Source organism: Strongylocentrotus purpuratus, unplaced genomic scaffold (assembly GCF_000002235.5).
Source record: "Strongylocentrotus purpuratus isolate Spur 01 unplaced genomic scaffold, Spur_5.0 spur5_contig_867, whole genome shotgun sequence".
NCBI lineage: Eukaryota > Metazoa > Echinodermata > Echinoidea > Camarodonta > Strongylocentrotidae > Strongylocentrotus > Strongylocentrotus purpuratus.
The window spans coordinates 2371015-2395764 of NW_022145576.1; the positions used below are offsets into that span (position 1 = coordinate 2371015).

General features: G+C 37.2%; 1 protein-coding gene across 5 annotated transcripts; it reads left to right on the forward strand.

Moving 5' to 3' along the window:
• Nucleotides 1–16: 16 nt before the first annotated feature.
• On the forward strand, nt 17–19297 carry LOC115918372 (rab5 GDP/GTP exchange factor-like). Of its 5 annotated transcripts, none has more exons than XM_030975567.1 (8): nt 17–148; nt 2881–3111; nt 3866–4173; nt 6164–6418; nt 8067–8129; nt 14262–14489; nt 15082–15338; nt 15805–19297. In XM_030975567.1, the coding sequence occupies exons 2-8, from the start codon at nt 2924–2926 to the stop codon at nt 16207–16209; spliced, it is 1704 nt and encodes a 567-aa protein (XP_030831427.1). In that variant the 5' UTR covers nt 17–148; nt 2881–2923; the 3' UTR covers nt 16210–19297. The 5 variants fall into 5 exon arrangements, with proteins under 5 accessions (XP_030831427.1, XP_030831433.1, XP_030831421.1 ...); XM_030975573.1 differs by lacking the exon at nt 8067–8129 and adding an exon at nt 7566–7607 and having other exon boundaries at nt 18–148; nt 6161–6418; XM_030975561.1 differs by having other exon boundaries at nt 18–148; nt 6161–6418.
• Nucleotides 19298–24750: the final 5453 nt, after the last annotated feature.

The window sequence follows — 24750 nt, forward strand, 5'->3', positions numbered from 1 at the left end:
AGTTCAGTGCAGTGATACGGTTTATCAACAGACAAGACGTCGACGCAGACTAGACCGGCTGACTGAGCTGAGCTGGGCGGCTCGATCTCTTCTGTTTTATTTTCTTACCCTTGCAGCCACAACTTAATAGATTTCCATTCTTCAAAAGGTGAGTTGTTTTAAACTTCATTTTATTCAAAGAAAGACTACCTGTCCTGATCAATTTTTTCATGTAGACTCTTATTCTTAACAAATCACATGATTGATTGAAATCAATCAAATTTCAATTCATAATTTCAAATTTTCATTTTTCATTCACCATTCACCAAATTTCAGTGACAATGCTGAATGCATTGCTGAATGCTGAATGCATTGTCATTTAAATTTGAATAATTAATTGATAGTTATTAAACAGATAAAGTAGGTCTAAATCTAATGAACATGATAAAAGAAGTGATTATCTGCTTGATGTCCCACATCGACAATACTTTCCATGGAAAAGATGAATAAATGCAAAAGTCACCAATACAGTGTCAGTAGTACTAGATGCGAGTAGCGAGCTGCTTTGTAGTTAACTTGTAGTCTATACCTTGTTGCACATTTGACGTTAGTACATGTACAGAAGGGGCGCTGGTCTGAGAATAAGGATCGTCCGCGTAAACATGGACAGACGCGTCAGCAAAAATAAGGATAGGGTCTAGACCTCTTTTTCGCTGACGATTATGATTTCCGATCTGCACGTTGGCGATGTAAAAAACGGATTCCGCAATGATTTTCTTGATGCATGTCACATTGACTTTGCAGAGCTACCAAGTGTTGCGCATTTCAAGGGTCTGAAAATGCTCACGCTCTCATTTCCAAAAAACGCTACCTGTACGTTATACCCTGGCACGCGCCGAGTCATGAAAATGTCGCCCGTAGCTGATCTTTGAACTTGGCGTCTCCGACTAATTTTTACAGAGACTTGCACTTTATGAGCGATAAATCCTCGGGAAGACGGACAACCCATCAAAGTAGATGGTCAACTGGGGGTATTTTGTTAAGCAGAATCCGTTTCTTGAATTGCCAGCACGTGGACCCGAAACCTGCAGAGTGACGATGGCAATAATGGGAACAATCCTTATTTTGTAGGCCGCAATTTGTACGCGTTAACAAGGTTATCCTCGTTAATGTGGACGATCCGGCGCTTGTTCAGAAATGTATCCAAAATTTGACCTGTTACTTCGGTGTGTCTATACACTTTTTCTCAAGTTTCACGGCAAAGCGCTGCACAATACAAGTGCATATTGATGGTGGATTGCGGGCGGGTGCACACCCGTGTGAAGTTATCTACCATAACAGGGCTCAAATTAATTTTTTGTCCACGGGGGCTCTTCCCCCCAAAAAAGAGCCCCCGTGAGCCTTCTCACGGGGGCTCTTTTAATACTGACGGGGGCTCTTTTTGTATACAAGAATCCATTGAATTGGTACCTATGATACTCCTCAATTATTTGCTATTTCATCATTATCATTTCAATCAGCATTTTCCCTCTTACAAATTTACAAGCTACATAGCTGTTACTGGCCTGTGTATATAATATATACGCATACAACACTGATCTTTATGAAGTCTTTAACGTGACATATCTTCTTCTCCCCTTGCAAACGAGAAAGAAAACAAGGTCATTAAAAGGGATTAAGCGACAAATAATGATTGTGATTCAAATTGATGCGAATATTTGTTTGAATAAGCACTGCTATTCACCCGAATCTTCTTTGTAAAAACAACTTTTACAAATCTCAGCCATGCTGCTTACTGAGTTGAGACGTTCCATTCAATGTAAAATACTCATTAAAGAATACACTTCTCCTAATCTGAAAGTGATCTTACAACACAGTGGCAGATTTGCATGGCTGAGATTTGTAAAAGTCGTTTTTACAAAAAAGATTCTGGTAAAAAGCATTGCTTATTCAAAAAAAAATCCTTGCATCAATTTAAATCACAATGATTATTTGTCACATGATCCTTTTATTAAAAAACCTTTTTTTTTTGTTTTTTTTGCAGTGTTTGCACTGCGAGCTAAATCGGTAATAACTAGGCCTACTCATAAAACAAGAAATCTTGCACGCTAATCTAAGTTCCATTTCATTGGTTTAAGGTTTAAAAATTAAAACTCAATATTGTGTTAAAGTTATAACAAAAAAGATAATCTTTATTTTATAATTCCACGGGGGCGATTTTTAATTTTGCAATCGCCCCCGTGAGCAACCTGACGGGGGCGATTATGTAGCTCAGGGGGGCGAATCGCCCACCGCCCCCGTGTATTTTGAGCGCTGTACCATAATGGGTGAGACATAACAGTAGATAACTTCACACAGGCGCGCGCCTGCAAGCAACCTACCATTGTAATGTACTGTATTGTGCAGCGGTTTGCCGAGAAACCTGTGAAAAGTTTATACTAATATCAATCTTTATCCGAAAAATACTCCTAAAATAACAAGAAAATTGACACGAAACAGGTAATAAACTAACAACTTTTAACTTGTGATCTTTATTTGGTCATTTAATGAATATTTCATTCATTTTGGGTATGTTTTAGTAGGGTATCTCCACGTTGGAGTTGCGGGTCAAATTTTGGATACATTTCTGAACATGCACCGACGATCCTCATTCTCGGACCAGTGCCCTACTGATCACATGTGTGATAGTATATAACTATGACCTTCATGATATGCAAACTGACATTTGATTTGTCATGTGACCACATTTAAACCAATCGTGGTGCAAGATTTTTAGCATGTAGAATATTCTTACTAATGAAAGCTCTCAGTGATAAATATTATTTGTATGATAGGCCATTGGCTATGTAATATACTTGGGTACATAAATGAAGAAGTGTTATTTAAACTGTTTACTTTCAGAGATCCAGTCCTTAAACCTGTATAAAATCAACCTACAAGCAAGATGGCCGCCCCTACTACTACGAGGAAGAAGAAGGGCTTTCACATTGACGAGGCTGAGCTACTCTGCAAGAAAGGCTGTGGGTTCTATGGCACCGTTGCCTGGCAGGGCTACTGCTCCACATGCTGGCGGGGGGAATGCCAAGTCAGTCGACAAGCTCAGATCGAGAGTGATGCACTCTTTGCCAAGAGGTACATACATCTAGATTATTAACTAAGTAAAACTGGCTATTTAAAAGCAACACCTGATAAAGTCAAACCTGCTTGAGTCACCACCTGTCTACAAAGACCACCTGTCTACAACTAGCACATTTTTTGTTTTCCATGAAAATGTACTAAAGGAACCTGTCTACAAAGACCACTTTTTGTGTTTCCCTTGGGCGGTTGCTGTAGACAGGTTTGACTGTATTTCTAACTTGAACCATGAATGTTCAGTGGTTTGAATTTGAACTTACCAAACTCTTTGATTTTCGTTCAAGATTTTCACTTTTCCGATTGCTCTAGGGTCTTTAAAGTTTGATTTATTTTTCTTTTTTTATGGCAAATATCAAGAATTTAGAAAAAACAAGTTCTCATTTACATGTATAATATATATATGTTCTATTCACACTGTATGATTCCTAAATAAATCACATGTCCATTGAAATTTTTGGTAAAATTTATTGTCAAATTCTGGTATCCTGGCATTTGCCCTGGCCTCTGGGCTTTATTTTATCAGAGATATAGGGTCTGTGTTAGTGTTGATTTCGGGAATAGGTTAGGTTCAGGATTAGGGACAGGTAGAGCGCTTGGTTTAGATTTGAAGTTAAGACTTAGAAAAGTGACCATGGGACAATTGTCCCTGGAGCATGTGTTGTAGAACCAAAGTTCCATCTTCTTTTCTACCATTATTTTTCTTGTAAAAATAATGAACACTAATAATTGTGAATGAATGTCTGTTTCATAGGCTCTACGAGAGTGAAATGCAGCAGTCAGGGCCCCCCTCTACCCTGGCGATCACCCCGGACCAACAAGCCTCCAACGACCCCACCCACATGGCCCTCACGTTCCCCCCTCGATCTCCCAAACCTGAGCAGCCCCCATCCCCAGCAGGCCAGCAAGGGGTGGTGTCCCCGGGAGGTGCCCCCACCCAGGGGGGTCAGAACGAGACGCTGACCTTTGACAAGTTTGAAGAGAAACGGAAGCAGAGGCAGAACAGCAAAACAAAGTCCATGAAGACTCTCTTCTCGAAGGGTGGCAAGACACCAAGCAGAGGTATAATAATAATAATAATAATATGTCTTATTTACCCAGGGTAGCTTCATCAGTATTCATACTGTTCTCCCTGAGGGCCCTGCAATCATATTATTACCCCGGTTATCGGATTCAGGCTTACCCTGCACACAATGTATGCACATTCTCCACTCCCTGGGGAGCATTCCAGCCAGGCGTCATTTTTACAAGTGCACATTTGCTAATCTAAGTAATTGTTTGTCTAAATTGGGCAAGCGTAACACTTGGGGTTTGCTTTCTTAGATTTGACATAATATATGACTTAATTTCAAAGTATCCCCCATATCATGCAGAAACAAGAATTTCACCAAAATAACCCTTTTTTTGTATCACATCAAGGAAAGTGTAGATTTTAAGGAGACACACTTCTTATCATTATCAAGGAATATTATTTTTGGCAAGCTAGTCTAAGTTTTATTAGCATATAGCCATTTTTTCACAATTTTTGTCAGGTTTGGACTGTGACAGGAAAGAATGGTATTTCATGTTAAAATTGTAATACCGTATTTTCCGGCGTAAAGGCCGCAGTATTTTCGGGTGAGAAAAAATCAAAAAGTCGGGGTGCGGCGTATACGCAACAACAACAAAATTCAGCGGTCAAAACATCACTTCCATTTGCACGTATGGGACTATAGGAACGGTAGCATGACTAGACAACGGTACAGGACAATTCTAGAATAACTCCACACAACTTACCGACAAGTTTATGTTGCATAGTTGACATGAAGACGAAAAAACTTATTTTTCTAATAAAATCTGCCGATAGATCTAGATCTAAGTCCATACCATTGCATCGCCAAAAAGTAAACAAAGGGACAGGCCGTTACTTACGGAGCTAGCTGCCGCGCAACGCAACTGCGCAGGTCGAAAAATGCTATTTCGGATTACACCGCACATCGAGGAAGGGGTATTGTAGGATACCAAATCTGCGTACGATACAGTACTAGCTTAAAAGTCGATGAAGATCTGCTAAATTATGATCATTTTTGAGGTTAACTTGTTGATTTATAAGAATATTGATGAATTTGGTATAGTTTGTAAAAAAAAAAAGTGTTCTACAAGAAAATTACGATCATTTTGTTTGGTCCGTTTTTTTTTTCTCTTTTTTGTTTTGTTTTTTTGTTGTAGTTTTTTTTTTCCTCTACGAAATGTCAAAGTTAGGGGTGCGGCCTATACGGCGGTGCGGCCTTTAAGCCGGCAAATACGGTAGTTAAGTTTAGCCGTGAATTTTCTTTTCTTTAATCCCTTATGGTCAGGGTTTTTTAATGGTACACATGTTTGCATGGAGGATATCTGCCTGTACTCTTGAATTTACTGATGCTTGTGTATATTTGCTTAGGTCAAGGTGTGCAATATAATGTAAATGACCAAGGTTAACAAGTTTTGTAGTGAAATGCAAAATTGAGAGAGAGATCTGAAACCGATTTGAGGTCATCATATACAGTGTAGATCAGATTTTTCAAGGTGAATTATTCAGGGTGAATTCTAGAGTGCAAGTTCAGGTTAATTTGCATTATACCTACCAGTTCTTATGGACAAGTCAGATTAGTTATTAACAACTTAAATACATTTGAACCAGAAGAAAAAAAGAATTTGCAGCCGTACAAACTACATGTAGTCATGTTGAAAGCTTGTCAAATTTCATAGTAAATATGCCTAGTTCCACACTTGTAACTTTGATTTGTATTGTATTTTTATCTTAAAGCCCCTCTGCACTAGTTAGGCATGGAGGGATTAGAGCTCCCTGCGAGATAACTGGCAGGTGGTTATGTTATCAAACCAGCTCTTAATTAACATATGAAAAAGGGCATCATGGGGGGGGCAACGGGTACCGATTAGGCATTGTTGGCTGTATAGAGGGCGCAAGTAGCTATAAGTAGTGCAGTGGGGCTTTAAATTATTTTCTAAGCTGCGTGTAATAGAGATTTCACCATATCACCTTCGGCTTTACTGATTTCATTCACAACAGCAGAGGGCGCCGCTCAAGCTCCCCATGCGCGGCTCGAGAAGCAAATCAGCATGGAAAGCCAGCGCGCCATGGGCGACTTCATGGAGTTCCTCAAGATACTCAACAGACCCGCTGCCCAGGATCTCAACAAGCAGTGCAGGGCGTTCGTTGAGAGACTGCAGAGGGATTCCAATCTGTCGGTGGAAGAGCAAGCAGAGCTGGTCCAGGACTTCTACCACAGCATGGGGGATAGGATGAGCACCCACAGTGCCTTCAAAGGTAACTCCTTCCTTATATTAAACTAACCAATGAAATACAATGTCTGCTGAAAACCAGGGGGGAGGGGTGTTTAACAAAGGCCAAGATCGACTTAGATTTGGACTTAACTATGGCAGGCTATTCATGCCACTGGTTGCTCTCACCATTATGATCTTTAGACTGTACTTTTTCCTTCAATAATGAATCGTCAAAAAATGTAAATCTGTAGATTTGTGACCATGATTTGTACGTCCGTTGGGAGACCAATGCCAGTAAATGGTGAGAGCAAACAGTTGCATGAATGGCCTGCCATAGTTAAGTCCAACTTAAACTCGAGCTTAGTCTTTGTGAAACATCCCCCTGGAGGCATTGTCTCTATGTTAGATTACATGTTAATGAAAACGAATTTCTTTCTCTCATTAGATTCATCTTTTTATTTTGCTGCTTTACTTTCTTCTTTGTTATTGTTGTTGTTGTTTGTTTCTGTAATGTTATGTAATGCTTGAGCATCGTATTCCAGACAATTCAGTTGGTTGTACATAGACAAGTGCAAAGATTTGATTTGATATGTGTAGTGATAGAAATAGTTGCTGTGCTGATCATAGCATTGTGAGAGCCTTGCATGGCGACAACACAATTCTCTGGCATCAACATGGAGAATACTGGTGATGATGTAATGATGACTGTCGTTGCAAAAGGAATGTTCTGAATGTAATCTTGACTTCTGATGTGATGACAAACAAACTCTCTCAGAGTACATCTAGGGTTTAGAGTTGTGGTCGAATTCCGATTTCCACGGTCAACAAAAATCGTCATATACCTACTCTATTTATAAATCTTTCAGTGTTGCCATAATTCATTGAACAGTTTCAACATCACGTTTGTGCCCTGTCAAATTCCTACAAAATGTTACAAAGGGAAGTATCAATACACACTGCAGGTAAGGACTGAACATCACTTCACATTAATGAGACACATAGTTCCATCGTTATCTTTAATACTTAGAGTTTTTGACAACGTTCAAGGAGAAAAAGAAACAGGAAATATGTTTAATGCTAAACCCATTGAAATAAGTGATTTATGTGACGTTGCCTGAATTTCCAAGCCCTGATGGACCTGTTAGAATACATGTAATCATCGATTGATTCCTGTCTCAATTTTGTTGCAGAATTCCTTCGCCACGAAGCAATCCATTTCCGTCAAACAATGGGTGGGTCTGACAAAAGTGACTCAAATCGTATGTTTTGATTTTTCAAAAATCTCAAGTTGAAGAAAAAAAGAGAAAAGCATGCTCATGAAAAACGTTCATCCTCTGTAGATTTTACCTGAAGAATTATTTTTATTTTTGCCTCTGTTTCATGGGCTTTCCATGCAATTTATTCCCATAAAACAAATGGCATTGATCACTATGTTTTTCATTAATGAATTAAAAACCTCTTGATACGACAATGAAAATGCAGTGATGCCAGAAAGCATCATTCTCAAATGGCCATATCAAGAAATTTTTCATTTTTTAAATTAAATACATGGATAAAAGACACACATTTGTCATATGGGAAGCATCGCATGGAAGCACCCTCATGTGTTCATTTTATTTTAGTTTGGTACCCATTTTGGTTCAAGTTACCATCCATTTTATTATTTTGTTGTTGTCTTTATTGATATCTAGGCATCTCCGAGTTCTCAGAAACAAGTAGATTTCCCTCTGATTTTCAAGAAGCACCAGACCAAGGTGAAAGGTCAAAGGTCATTGCATTAGTTGTGTCCATGCACGGAGTTGTAAAGGAATCTCTTACAACTTTCTAGTCTGCGCATTTTGGCATGTCTTCTTCTACACTATTCTAACCTCTTTCCCTTAAGTTATGATCATTAATCTTTAATATGCATTTTGTGAGAATCGTGCTAGTTTTTATAGGCCAATATGTCCTCTACCTTTTTATTAACACATTCATTCCAAGCATTGTTTTGTTTAAATTTAAGTTTTTTATATATCATTCACCTTATCTATCACAATAATAAAGCTGCTCATACAACTATTTTGATCCAATGACCATAGATATATTGTAAAACCAGAAAAATTGTGTGCATTGTTATACATATTTATATGTGATGATCAAATATGCAAGAGGTCCAAATAAATAAATTTGCTAAATTTTATTCTGCCAAAATGAGTGAATTACAATTGTGAACTTTTGCGATTTGCAAAAATGGTCTACTTGAAAGTGGCCATCTTGGACAAGTATAAAGGTTTATAGTTTAGGGTTTTTGTTTTGTTTTGTTTTGTGTTTTCTTTTAATCTTTCTAATGTACTTGACCTTTATCTTGTGATATTAAAGTGAAAAGGAACACACTGAAATTGACATTTATTAGACATTATGCCAAAAAGTGAATTATATCATGTTTCGTGATCATTATCATCATCATCATCACCACGGATCATCATCATTATCATGATTATTTGTTTTGTGTGGGTGAAGTTATGGTAAGTTACATGTTTCAACAATATTAAATTTGACACTAAAGGTGATTCCGTCTTTTCAAAAACTTGTTATTTTGACATTCCCTAGCTTACCAACTTTGACAAGTATAACATATATACACAAGATTATATTGCAGTCATTATACAGGCCTGATAATTACCTCATGTTTTTATTTTTTCCCAATTTTTTTTTTCCCCTAATTTTTTTTTTTCCTTCATGATTTTATCCAGATTTTCCTGATTTTTCTGATTTTTCCTTGATTTTCTCTATTTTTCTCTATTTCCTCCTATTTTTCCCTATTTTTCCCTATTTCCCCCTATTTTTCCCTATTTCCCCCTATTTTTCCCTATTTCCCCCTATTTTTCCCTATTTCCCCTTATTTCCCCTTATTTTCCAAAAATGTTCACCTATTTTCCCCAAATATTCATACTCAAAAGAAGGGGGGGGGGAGGATGTTGTTAGATTCCCTTTTTTTTTTTTTACTCAAAGGGGGCGTGGTTTTTTTGTTCCTCATTCTCACCTGCATTATAGCAATTCCTAAATTCCCAAAGCATTATTTAATAGCGGTGGTCATATCAAGTAAGTTTTCACTTGGGGAAGGAGTAGGTGACTAATAGTCATACTTCAAGTCTTACAAAACAGCTCCGTGGTGCCCCATAAGACATGTACATGTGGTCAGTGTCCATGATGGTGACTCACTTCAAATGATCCATGATTAATATAGCACTCTATTGGTACTTTATGATTACCCAAAATTTTGCCCAAAGCACATCTGAATTTGTATGTTTCATATGATTAATATGCTTGAAATTGTTGTCAAAACATCCCTTTTGTTTATCAAAGAATGGCCCAGAATATATCCGTACATCCAGAGTTAGGTGCAGTCGTTACTTGTAGCGCATCATATTGACGGAAAGGGATAGCTGGTGCATGGTTCCTCTGCCTGTGGCATGCACAGCCCCTGTATCATGACCTGTAATAGTGCCCATATATCGTCGCCTGGCTGGCAGAAGGGCGTTAGCTCAAATTTCAGGTCAATAATGAAACTTTAAGCAGAAGGGCGTTCGCACTAAATCGCCTCAAACTTTTATAAAAACGGACTTATTTCCGAGAGAAAAAATTGTGGCCGTGTTCTACTACAACATTTCTATTAGTCTTTTTTGTTTTAAACCAATTTTCGGGACGGAAAGCAGTTTAAATATAAAACAAATCTTTAAATGCGAATAATTCAAGAAGTAGTTTTCGAGTCGCTCGCGTGCTAACGCCCTTCTGCCACCCGGCCGACGATATGGCTGAGCATGGCAGGACAGATTAACCCTGACAATGTGAATATGTAGACTTCCCTTAAAAGAGATACATACCGGTAATAACCTTACCACTAAGGAGAATTACCCTCCCCCCCCCCCCCTCTTCCCAACAAAAAAACCCTAAAATAAACACATAATAATCGTACCACTAAGGAGGGTAACCCCCCCCCCCCCCCCTTGAAAAAAAACATACTAATTGTACCACTCGGGAGAATGACCGCCCCCCCCCCCCCCCACCCCCCTAACCTCATTTCCTCATAAACATCTTCATGTTGATAATAGACTACCTTGCACTTGTCTCTCCGTGTTATCATTGAGTCTACATCTCCACTATTCAAAGACATCCTGTATAGATATGCACAGTAATCATCCCATGACCATGAATCATACACTATAGTGTCACACACCTTTGAATGATGATCAGTCGCATCAAGTCCACAAGGCTAGATGAGTGTGTGTCATATCTGTGGTGTCATTCATGCAAGAAACCACAAATAATCAAGACAAAAGCAATGTAGAGATCGAGAATAGAATTAATAGTGTCTTGGTAAGAAAAATTAAATTGTGGGACTTCACTAGATCTACAAAATACGACCTTTTATGTCAGCTATATAAAATAAAAAATTAAATTAGATTTTAAAAAAATATATATTGAAAAGCATCATTCACAAGGCTTTGCAAAAAAGAAGAGAAATTACATTGTAGACAGCTTTAACGCTTGAAAATCATTATAAATTTGATTGTGCTTTTCTGTTGGTAGATGTCTGCTAGATTCTTGTAAGAAAATGTACGTACACTGTATATCACTGACAGGACCTACAACAGGCGGAATAAAACATTGCATTCCCTTTAAAGATGAAGTTGAGTTCTGTGGTGTGGAACCGACCAGAAAAGGTTGATCATCTACATGTAGCATATAAGAATTTGTGTGTATTGCAAGGTTCTGGAATCATCAAAATGATAAGAAATTTGGCCAAGTCTTGGTAAAGTTACAAACACTTACACAGAAAGATGTGTATGGGACTACACAAACATGTGGCGTAAAAAGCTGCCCCCCCCCTGATTTTTACGATGTTACATGCATATTTAGAATATGAAGGCATTTGAAGAGCCATGCTTTTCAGGGAACATGTCTTAACTGATGTTCTTCCACACTTGCATAATAAGAATGAGTAATGCTCACAAATTATTTTTCACCTCTTCCCAGAACTCAACCTTCTCTTTAACAGCCAAGAATTGGTGCGTTTAGTGTTTAATGGTGTGGAGTCAGTCTAGTAGTGTGGTATTTGAGACAAAAGTTACATATACTACGTATGGGTAGAAATTTAAAAAAAAGAACATTAACTACCGGTAAATCTTTGAAAATGTGATAGTTATTTCTATCATAGCATACAATACATTTCAAGAATCATTGAGACCTGATCATATTTTTTAGCTGATGTAACAATCTTCTGTGATCTGAGCTACAATAATATAGTAGCATTATACATGTATCAGTGCAATGGTAGTCCACCTGACATATATGCAAAGAGTATCAGTGATTATTTTTATTCAAATTCATGTTGTTTCAAAGATGGCAGTAATTAATCATACATCATACTAGAATTCTTAGCTACGACAACATTGCAATGCAGACTGTACATATAAATGTGTTATATATATGAAAACATGCCATCATGATTATTGTCACCATAGACCTGTGGGGAAATTAAATTTTTATTTCCTTACCGGTATTCTACTTCACCCCGTGTACAATACCCTTTTCAAAACTATATTTCCACTTCAATACTACTTGAGAATTTCAATGTTACTAATATTTTTCTTCTTGAATATAATACTTTGTTCTGTTTTCCTCAAAGATAATTATCTTTTGAAGGAAGTATGCATTATACAAGAGGCCCTTTCCTTTCTCTTTATATGTTTAAAGATACTTCTCAACTATTCTGATTAAAAAATGAAAGTGGTTGAATTATCTTAAACTGATTTTGAAAGCATTGAAAAGTTGCATACTTTTAAAGATATTGTTTAAAGTGTTAAAGGTACTATGTCCCTTTTGCAGCCAACTTCAAATGCTGTAGAACTTTGCAGGAATTATGAATATGTCATGTATGTCCTATCTGTGAAATTTAAACGTGAGCAGTGTCCAAATATTTAAATTATGCAAGGAAAACCGTTTGTTTGCTAGACTTCACTGTCAGACACTATTGAGTTTTTTCTTCTTTGGTAGTAACATACATGAAAAGAGTTGTAAAGGGTACATGAGTATTTGTCTACATCAACAACCCACTTCTTGTGATGGCCAGGATTAAACTGATTGAATCTTTGCGCAGCATAAAACGTATGACCATTCGGTACAATTGTCTGAAAATCAAGACTATTACTTTTGGGCTCTATAGCCCTAAAGTTGATTTGACAACTAATAGTCGTTATTTTCCCACTTGAAGACATTTTCAAGCCCCTCCTTTTTTAAGGAAGTTCTAAATTAGTATTATCTTTCAAATGCAGTTGGAATTTAACTTTTTAATTTTTTTGGCCTGCAAATGGGACATAGTCCCTTTAAAAGAGAAACTTTAACTTGGTATTTGTGTGATTCCGAATGTGTTTTATGTGTTTGATGTTGTTAAAATGTACCCATTTCTCTACAGGGACACATCTTTACCAAAAAAAAATGTCTTCAAGTGCTTAATTTTCTTAGTTATCTTGATGTACCAATCACTGTTAAAAGCAATACAAAGTTTTGGAAAATTTTGAAAATTGGGTGGATAGTGATTCTTTACAATTTTGATATATTTGGATGCCCCCTGTGGATGTATTATAAGCACTAGAAAATTTAGCCCCTAAAACACTTCTGCTTTCAAGAAAAGTTGAATACAAAAATTTACCGGTGCTCCCGGTAAATTTTGATAAATTTCAAATAGCGCTTACGGCCGCACAATGGTAGCTGCCATAATCAAAATCTCAGAATGTGTAGTTGTGATTTATATTTTACAAACGGGAAATAGGAAATAGGAAACGGGAATAGCTAGTTGGTCAATTTTAGTCAAGAAACATTGTTTTATAGCTTAATTAATATCTTGACCTTGAGAGGGAGCTATAGAGTTAATTATTTACAATTTAATAACTTTAGACTTGATTTCGACCGCGACAACGATCACTGAATATTGTACGATCGCATATGTGCTTCCAATATGACCCCATACCAAAACTTTGTATTACCTTTAATGTAATCAGTATTTCATCACATCCAAAAATAGTTGAATAGTACTTTATAACCTTTTTTCAAATTTCAGTCTATTGATAATTTTCAATGCATTTGATAATATCACATTCAGTGAATATTAAAGATAGATGAGATATTGTGCTCCCCCCCCCCCTCCCCCCATTGAGACTCATTCTGTAATGTATGCGTAAACCACAGCATTTTTGTATAATGTGTGAAATTAATGCCAATATGTGCGCAATAAAGGTTCTCTGCATATTCACTGGGCTCTAAGTTAAAGCATACAGAGAGTTGAAGTGTATTACACATGCGTCGGGAAAAGAAACAGCAGTTTACTGCAGCAAATCAGTTTGAGTCTTTGAAGTCTTAAATCTTAAAAATACCCTCTATAAATGAAAAAGAGCCATCATTAAATGATGTTACTTCTGGTAATGGGTTGAATCTAATGCATACAATCTCAAAGCAAGATAATTTGTCTTCAAAGTAAACCCTCACAAGCAGAATTTCAATTTTCAACCTGCTCCAATTTGTTTGTCTTTTTCTCAGGTACGACCTCCAAGCAGTGTTCCACCATGTAGTCTTAAATATAGCCTCTACAAAAGAAAAAAGAGCCATCATTAAATGATTTTACTTCTATGAATAGGTTGCATCTAATGCATACAATCCCAAAGCAAGATAACCTGACTTCAAAGTAAACCTCACAAACAGATTTTCAACCTCCGCCAATTTTTGTCTTTTTCTCAGGTACAACCTTCAATGCATACAATCCCAAAGCAAGATAATTTGACTTCAAAGTAAAACCTCACAAACAGAATTTCAATTTTCAACCTGCTACAATTTTTAAATCTTTTTCTCAGGTACGACCTCGGAGCAGTGTTCCACCATGATGGACCACCTTGAGAAGGTCATCATGACGCGGCTCTACCGCGACCTCTTCTGCCCTCCGCTGTCCGACGATGAACAGAAGGACCTGGCCATCCAGAACCGGATCCGTCGTCTGCGCTGGGTCATGCCCTCCATGCTGGATGCTGCCCTCAACGAGGATAATACGAATGTGGAGAGGCTGATAGAGAAGGCTCAGGAAGGTGGGTTTCATGGGGTTATAATGCCCTGGTGCGTCTAGGGTCATAGCAGGATGTAACGTCCCCTTGAGCCTATAAAAACAGTAATGCCTCTCATAGCAGTCAATATACAGTGAAACCTGTCTATAAAGACCACTTCAGGGAGACAAGAAAAATGGTCTTTATAGGCAGGTGGTCCTTATCTACAGGTTCTATTAGTACATGTTTCAACGAGAAACCATTTTCTAGGGAAAAAAAAAATATCTCTGTAGACAGATGGTCTTTCTATACAGGTGGTCACTAAAGCAGGTTTGACTGTATCTATATAATGAAAGCTTCAACGTTTGTGACATGGCACTAAATGATGGCTTTTTTTTTCTGCAGCTAGAGAATTTTGTGAATTACACAATTTCAGAGTTAATTCATCGATTTCATAGCACAGAAACTTTCATGAATATGCGCCACTTGCGCTATCCATACAGGTTGCTTGTCGTATAATATTCCATGATCCCACCGTTGAGAAGTTTGATCCCAGAAAAGATTGTGTTAACATTGTTAAACGATGCCTTTAAAATGGATTTGTTTCATCAACTCTATTCAAATGATTGCCCTACAGAGCTGATCGACATGAACAGCAAGAGGGCGCCGATCGACAAGCTGTGCTGCATCGTACGGACCAGCAAGCTTATCTTCCAGATGGTTCACCAGTCCCAGGGTGCACCGGCTAGCGCTGACGACTATCTACCGGTCCTGATCTACATGGTCCTCAAGGCCAACCCTCCGCAGCTGCACTCCAACATCCAGTACGTCTCCAGGTTTGCCAATCCCAACAGACTGATGCAGGGAGAAACAGGCTACTACTTCACTAATCTGGTGAGGAGCGGTTGTTTTGATGGTGGTGGTGATGGTGGTGGTAGTGGTGGTGGTGGTAGTGGTGGTGGTGGTATAATGATAGCGCTGATCAAATGGATACCTACTTCATGATTGATAGTGGGATGTTGTGTGATGAAAGATATTACTATGATGATACATAAAGTAAAGGATACTTTGATTTTGATGTTGAGGATAACAGAAAGTAAGATTTTTTACTACTCATGACCTTACATTTTAAAAATATCAGAAGATGGTAATCTTAATTGAAATTAGACAATTGTGGTATATCCTCATTTTTACTCTATAGCCCTTCTAATTTTAGCAGTTTGACATTGTTTATGACTTAATAAACTTTAATGATTATTGGTAAAACCGCTAATGTTTCACTTCCCATGTAAAATGCATCACTATTGGATCTCTCATATATTCTTCAACAACTTTTTTCTTTCACCTTCTTTTCCTCCAGTGCTGCGCTATATCTTTCATCGAGAACCTTGATGCCCAGTCGCTCTCCCTTACCCAAGAGGAGTACGACGACTACATGTCTGGCCGTGCCGTGCCACCGGGCAGCGAGCGCAACACGGAACCCATCTGCGAGGGCCTGCGCATGATGTACGCCAACCTCTCAGCCCTGGAGGACCTTCGCATCCGACAGGACAGCCTGATGGAGAACGCCCTGGACCTGCAGAAGGAGCTGACCGCCTGGAGGGACGGCGTGGTGGACAGGGTCCAGGAGGTACTCACCAGTAAGCCTCTGGTGGTCAAGAGGTTCAAGGTTCCGAGACTGGACGATGATATCACTCAGGAGGACAACAAGGACTTGCCCTTGCCCCTTCAGCCGGTCGTTGTACCCATGAAACCAATAGCATAAGGATTTTGTAGAATGTCTAGAGCTCTATAGATGATGCGTGAAAGGATCCGTGTGGATGGGTACCAAATACCTTTGCACATTCAAATGATGGCAACAGTTTAAGGATTTTATAAAATGTCTAGAACTGCAGGTGATGGATTGAAGGTATCAAAAGCCTTCATTCTTTCGGCAGGTTGTTGTACCCATTACACCAACAGCAAAAAGGAGTTTATACAGTGTCTAGATGTATGCCCTTACCCTTTCAACCAGTAGTTGTACACATGAAGCTGACAGTGTAAGGCTTCCGTAGAATGTCTCAAGAGTTGTATCTAGATCATCAGATGATGTAGGGAAGGAACCTGTGAGGACCGAGTATCCCTGTCCCTTCAATGGCTATTCATACCCATGAAGCTGTATGTGTAAGGACTCATGTAGAACATCTAGCACTGTTGAAGATGTGTTGAACTACTGTCACCAGGAGAGGTATCAAATGCCCCTTGTCCCTTCAACCTGCAGTTGCTCACATGCAGCCGACAGCGTAAGGATTCTTTAAACTGTCAAGACCTTGGTCACGTATGGAGGGAATCTTCCCAAGGAAAGATATTTCACCCATGAAACAAGACCATGTGATGATGCTGCAGGATGTCTAGAATTGTGTGTGTGATGTATGGACAAAATCTTAGCAGATACAATTTACGTATCAAGTGCCCTTGCCCCTTACACCAGTGGGGTGTTTTACAAAGATCCCAGGTCAAACTTAAATCTAAGTTGGACTTAAATATTATGGAGAGCCATTTGTAGCCTTAAAATAAGTATTTTAGACAATTTATAAATTCCTCACCAAGAACATGAAATCTCCTTCATAATAAAAAATATGAATGATTTGAATCAACATTTTATGCCTTTTAAAATAACTTTGAAAAAATATTTTCATAGATGCCAACGGCTTTCCATAATTTTTAAGTCCAACTTAATAGAGAAAAGTTTAACTTTGGATTTTTGAGAAACGCCCCCCAGCAGTTGTTCTCTTGAAGCTGACATCACATGGATTCTACAGATTCTAGAGTCATAAAAGCTTTTGACGATGTGTGGAAGGAAGCATTTTGGATGAGATATCTGATGCCCTAACCCCTTCAGCCATTAAAGTGTACTCATGTAGCAAACTATGTAAGGCTTGCTTAGATTAGAATGTCTAGGAGCTTTAGATGTTGTCCGGACAGAACCTGTAAGGAAAGGTATCAAACGCCCCTCAATTTGTCAATAGTTGTTTGTACCCATGTCAGAGGCCATGTGTAATGATGCTTTAGAGGCTAAATGTGTGGAAGAGACCAGGTGCCCATTTCACAAAGCCTTTTTTCAATGACCAAATCACAAAAATCAGTGACAAATCTGCTGATAACCAATCAGAAGCAGGGATTTCAGTTGCTCATAACAAAAACTGTCATTTGTCACCAATAACCCCCCCCCCCCCCTGAAATAGAATTTGAGCAGGAATCTGATGAACAAGATCTCAGGTAGACATGGGGCAGTCTTGAACCCTGAAATGATGATCCCTATCAGCAGCTCCTTAGAGAAGCTTTCCTGTGATATCACAGGAGGCGTGATAGCTCAGTCGGTAGATCAGTGGTCTTGTAATCTGGTGACCGGGTTCGAAACAAAGTCCATGCGCTAGTGTTCTTTGGTAAGGCATTAATCCCATTACCAGGTCCCTCAGAGAGGACCTAAAGCCATCGGCCGTCTGGTTGCTTACTAACAAGCATCACATGTCTTGGGATATGTGACGGGAAAATATAAGGTGGAGGAGATATGTCTGCCAGAAAGATTGAAAGAAGAGTATTGAAGTAGAGGAAGATATAGAGATATCTTTCGTAAATGGATGATGCAGTTTGTTAAAGATGTTCATGCATGGGTATATAGACGTTCATGAAGTAGGCAACTTGGCGATCACTACATATTAAACACTGAGCCAACAGGTATTACGCTCCTGTGCGTACGTCCGTCCGTGTGCTGCCCTCTATATACCCATGCATGAGCAACTTTAAAGTACCACAGAACTACTAACAAAAGAATCAAGAGTTTTGTTCAGTATGATGTCAGTTCGTGAAGTCTGCTGAAAAGTTAGGGTTGATGTAGAGATTATAATATTTTGCATCAACCCTTCATATGTCTCATTTTCTACATGCATTTGTAAATGTTCTCATTTGTAATGTCTACCGTATAATATGGTACATGTAAAATGTAAAAACATAGGAATTGTATTAAAATCTTTCTGGATATTTTTTTCAATTTCATTTTTATTTGCTGAAGTAGGTTGCATAATGACCCCCAAAAAAATAATAACTGAATCCCCCAACCGCATAGCTCCTTAAAATCTATAAATTCGTCGCTGTTTTCACGAAGTGACGGTAGTGAAAAAAAATTGCATTCACTTTGCGTTACGATTTTCCTCACTACCGTCTCTTAGTGAAAACAAGGACGAATTAGAGCAAATGTACTTAACCCCAATTTTAGTGAATAGTTTTTTTAATGATATTTGTAAGTGAATTGTTAAGTATTATAAGATAATGATATTTGATGCATAGTATTCTTAAGGTTGTATATTTGGTGAACTAACTGCACTGGAATCAAAAGGAAAAATACAGATTAATGTACAACATGTAAGTTATATTTTACGGTTACCAAAATCTCAAGTTGCACTCCAGAAATAACAATCAATTTACTAATCCTCACTGTTAATGATCAAAGTAGGGAAAATATAAACTTGATTTAAGTTTCATTAGGAATATAATTATATGTTTGAGATTATCATGTACATGTATTTCATATTTCTTAGCTAATAAATGTTAATTTATTTGTTACTGAAAGTGCTTCCATTGTCAAAACGACATTAGTAGGTACAACTTGGGTTTCCTTAGACCCCACTTAACCCTATATAGCCCGGGCTATTTTGAAACTGCATAGCCCGGAGAGAGCTTCTTATTTCTTTTCCCTCTTTAGCTTTAAAACTATGTTCCCTGACATCCTCTGTAATCTGAAAGCCCCAACAGTTCCCCAAATCGAGCATGTATGATCACGTAAATGATCGTGAATTTCTCAACACAATGCAAAAGTAGAATTTTGGAGCTTTAGTAGTGCTCTAAGGTATAGTAATGGTTAGAGCTAATTCAGTCGTACCTGAATTACATGTAAGTGTATGTTGAGATCAAAGGGTCTCGTATTGTGTGCATTTGCTCTTCACAATCACTTATTACATGAATAGCAAAATTTTCTTGCAGTATTAATACAAAGTTAAGTTATTATTTATATATGTTTTAATATTGAATACTAATTTGTGCAATAATAAAAGGAAATGTGGTCACTACTTAAACCTTATTTGAATTTGTCAATTCATAATTCCATTTGTGTCATGTTCTCTTAATTACTTGTACATATTTTCTACCCTTTCCTTTTATCTTTCACGTTCTCTTGGTGCTCGGGCCGCAATTGCTTCAAGATATAATTCATCAAGAGTCAGGGTCCAATTGAGATTAATGTTTGGTTCGGGTAGAGGGGTGCGGTCTAGTGGATAAGTCTCTGGATTGTGAACCACAAGGTACATGCAGGGTTCAAATCCTATTGAAGCATTAATGCAGACCTACCAACCTCTCGAGTTCAAAAACCATATTCTTTTACTGACAAAAATTGTGTTTAAAAAAAAGGATCAATGCCTCTTATAGTTTCTTCATACAGGAAGAAATTTTGTTTATGGATCATTGGTTGAATATGCACAATTTCATTGTGACTGGTGTGTTCGATAAACCAATAAACATCCCAGAATTGGCAATGTGAGATACTTGTAGGATATGGGCATTTTTTTTGTTTTGGAAAATCACATTTTATTGAGGAAAATCGTACAAAATATGATTAAATCGTATTGGTTGGCAGCTCTGCTAATGTCCTTTGGCAAGACACTAATCTACATATGCCACACTCGACCCAGGTGGGGTAAATGGGTACCTGGCAGGAATTGATTCCTTAAAATGCTAGAGCGCCTTAATGGCAGCCATGATAAAGCTGGGCAATAATTGTTTAGTTTTGGATACCGACTACCGGTATAGAATCATCGTTCGAAGGTGTGTCATGAATTTATTCACTCTTTCCATTTCTCTCTCTCTCTCTCTCTTTCACTTCCTCTCTTGCCTTTTTTGTTCTCTCTCACCCTCTTCATCTACCTCTCATATCCACTTGATACTAAACACTTTCGAAAAGAAAGTCTGATGAGAAAGAATGAAAAACAATGTATAGACTGTAGTTGCGACTTACACAAACATGAATAAGAATAACAATGTTATAGCATGACATAAGAAGAACCTTTATTATCCTTCAATGAAATATGTTACATCGAATATCTTATGTCCGTTAAAAAATCACATTTATGAAAATCAACAACAGATTACTATCCAACACTAAAAAGAAAGAAAAAAAGTAGGCAAAAATAGTCACAATTTGATTTAATTACAATGTTACATCTTTTTTATCCACACAAAACAAGTAAAATTTATTTGGTTAGTCTCTAATCGAAGTGTGCAGAATTATTTCTTCTTTTCTACATGGTCTGAATCAAGACTAGTGGTACATAGTTCATAGAAAACACAATCAACATGCAGCACATTGTGTTATAACATTGTGAAGAAAACATATTGAATGGAGATTGAGCCATTTCATTTTCATCAATTCCTCCTGTACAGAAACAGAAAATTTAGGATAAAAACGCTTGAATTAGACCACACGAGCGCTAACTCATAGATATTTTATTGTGACTCGATAACCCCTTACCACAAAAATTCTGAAATGAGATACAACTTGCTGAATGGCGGATTTGCATTTACTTTTCATCACTGCAAGGTTTTGTGCATACGTGAACGGTCTAATAATGTGAGATATTAAAAGCCGACTTCAACATTGGTTAAACCTAAAAAACCTTCAATCACAAAAATGTTAGTGGAATAGATACCACACAGAAATGCAAGTTGATACTTATCACCACTGCAAGTTTTTGTGAAGACATGTATGTATGTGGGGTCCTTGCAAACAGTTTATAATGTTGCAACTTTTGCAAAATTTCACTCTAATTTTCCACTCCCGTAAAAGACTGAAATCGGTGTCATCCATTCAAGTACGGTAACCTATTGCATATACCATCACCAAGCCATTCTCTATCGTTCAAACATTTCACTATAATTTTCAAAATAATTCACAATTAGTTGTAAACATGCAGGAAAATATTAATGCACACATATGCTCATCAAGGTGATTTAAAAAAAACTCAATAAGTAGATTATTTTAAAAGCAGAACTACATTCATTTTATCAATTCTAAATTTCATTTCTCTGGTATGTCCATCTATTTCCAACCTAGAATACACTGTGATTGTGTGGTACTGTTCATTAACGAATACACAAAGCTCACACAAATTCTCTATTCTAAAGAAAATCAGTACATGTAGCATAGACATCATTCACAAATTTAATTTCATATTACACAAACTTTCCTGGAAATCGAAATGGTGTCTGCACAAAAGTAGAGCAACATTGATTTGTAAATAAAACTACTGGCAATGTCAATGGTGCTTTCTTGAGGCTATTACTGGTATGTACTGTGTTGTGTAGCCGTTAATTATTATTAATAAATAATTATAATATAATTATTAGCTCCGTCATCTCACTCATTTCCATTGTTAGCTAGGTCACATATTAAAGGTATATTATTGTATCTATCTTCATTACAAATTTTTAAATGGTATTTATCTTGTGCTATGGGACTGGTAACTATTAACAACAGATTTTTCACAAGATGGTTCATATTTTGCCCTTTTTACACACATGAATGAAGAAAAAACAGGTCTGCAACGAGAAAATAATAGACTACCGTAATGATTACATAAAGCATCTGGTTTAGGCACTTGAATTAGCTTTTTATAGTTTTGTTAGTACATAGGCAAATCACTAAAATAAAAAGCAGCAAGGTTTGTGTGTTACATATATACATTTATATTGTCGGCTGTGTGCAATTAAGAAAGGCGTGGTTGCCATCGACAATACATGGCTGTAACGGCAATAGCGAAGACAGCCTGTAAAAATGTCTTATGCATACAAACAAGGTGAACATACATTGCAGTGCAAACACCACTTAAACACTTAACTAGATTGCTATTAAATCTCATTAAATGAGGCAGTGTAAGTTTGGTGCTAACAGCGATAAGGTATTGGTGTTAAAGAATCAAGAAGGGCCTTCAAACTGTATTTGTGTGTTTTCAAAGAGTACAATTTTCTAGGACTATGCAAACACATGCTACGGGATAAACACCACTCCGTGTTGAGAATATGTTGGTTTTACTTTAACACCGATGCCTATTGCTTACTCCAAACCTGACACCACACATCACTTAACATTTGTGCTAAAAAATACCACATCGTTTATCGATCCTATAACGAATCACTACGCTATTCAAAGCTTGCTTTAAAGGAATTGAAAATATGGCAAATTTCAGACTATATTGGAGAAAAAAGACAAGATTTATCAGAATACAATACAGAATTGTCAGATTGACACTCATGATAAGCTCATGCTAAAGTAGCTCTCACAAACATCAATGCATTTTGTCCTAATGAAGTACTTTACTAAATCAAAACAAGGAATCTTACAGTGACTTACAGTTCTGAAAATGGATGAAAAGTTGTCACAACGTTTGCAATTTAAGTAAATAAGTCTGCGCTTACATGGAAATCTTATCTCCTGAATCCAACAACGTCTGTAACCAATGACAATACAATAATCTGCTTTCTCATCCACGATAGTTTTATTTGGTCTCTTACAAATATACCCTCTCAAGACCTTCATGAAGACATAGCAAGGAATACAAGAATTATAGGAATACATTTAAAGGAATACACGTGCAATGAACAGAGACAGGTTTAGAAAAGAATTGAATAACGCTGAGAATAACGCATGAATTGCACACGTCTGGACCATGCAAGAAATTTGAATGCATGCGATGGTTTCTGGTTTTTTAGTACTATACTCTATACTCTGTACTTGCTTACTACGGTTGTCCAATAATCCTGATGACTTAGTACAGCTTTTCTGTTCCCTGTTTCTTCAACTTAAATGAGATACACAATGACACGTTAGTACACATAGAATATAGGAATAAAATACATGAATACAAAACAACAAGAAACAATTTTGATGGAAAATACAACATTGACCACAGAATGATAAACTTTGGAGTTGTATGTCTATTTTTGAAATAGCATACATTCAAAGCTCTCCAAATGATATTGAGAAAATGATGCAACCTCTCCTTTCTGTTTTCGATATTTTCTGTTTGTGCTTGATGTTCTACTATCCCTAATTCTTTCCCGTCTTTTCCTTCATTTCTGTTTTAGTTTTCTTGCCTTCTTCTTTCTAGCTATATATGTTCGATTACCTTAATCCTAAATCGGGTAGGGAAGAGAGAAAAAACAATCTAGAGATGGAATGGTTGTAATGAAAAAAAAGGAAATCAGTTAACTTTCGATATTTTGCTATTTCATGATATAATAATAAATAATAATAATATGTCTTCTTTACCACGGAAAGCCTCATCAGTATTAGTACTGTTCCCCCCCACCCCCCCCCCCCCCGAGGGCCCTGCAATCGTACGATTACCCTGGCTTTATAGCCGATCTAACTTGATGATAAGGCGCTCAAGCATTCTGTGGTCAATGCTGCAAATCCTCTTCACAATAAAACAATGCACGAATTACACAACCGTACTAGCTTCAATTATAAAACAAACAAACAAACGAATGGAAATCCATGGTAAATAAATGTTTATCATAGTACTACATAGGACGACGATACAGTGGACGGTATAAAACATTGATTTCTCTACCTTCTATTCCCTTCTCCTTCTTCTCCTTTCTTTCGTACATGAATATGAAAGACAAGTTAGCAACAGCTTTTAGACAAGACAATACTATATTTGAATTTAACTATGATATGGCATCACACAAATAGATTTTTTTTTCTTTGTAATTTGAATATAAATAATAATGATACACACATGTACTACTAAACAACCCAATGTACATCTTCAAAGACTAGAAATATTTTGTGATGGTGAACAGCCCAATATATCATTAGTTTTCTCCATAGTGCATTTTTAGTAAACTGCCCTTTCTCTACCCAGGGTATCTAGACAATAGAAATTAAGATTAAGATCTTTTTTGTTGTTGTTGAAATATTGAACAATTATCAAAATCACATTTGTATTGAAAATCTATAGATACCTCTACTATAAATATCACTACTGGCGACCCTAAAGTTTGCCAGAAGCTTGCCCGACACAGCAAAAGCTAGTGTATGCAACTTGCAGTTTTATAAATTGTAACAGATAACTGCAATATTTCATGGCAGGTTTTATATTTAAAAAAAAAAAAAAATTGAAAACATAAGTGAACCGGTCTATCAAATATTTCATCAAAAGTTTTCTTAAATCTTGAAAAATAGAAAATTGTGGCATGTTTTTCTTGTGCCTTT

Bases quoted from the DNA above. Each gene is read 5' to 3' on its own strand.
- LOC115918372 (XM_030975561.1), top strand. From the start codon at position 2,924: ATGGCCGCCCCTACTACTACGAGGAAGAAGAAGGGCTTTCACATTGAC. The intron at 8,130-14,261 runs GTGAAAGGTCAA...TCTTTTTCTCAG, and splicing joins TCAAGAAGCACCAGACCAAG to GTACGACCTCGGAGCAGTGT. The intron at 15,339-15,804 runs GTGAGGAGCGGT...CTTTTCCTCCAG, and splicing joins GCTACTACTTCACTAATCTG to TGCTGCGCTATATCTTTCAT.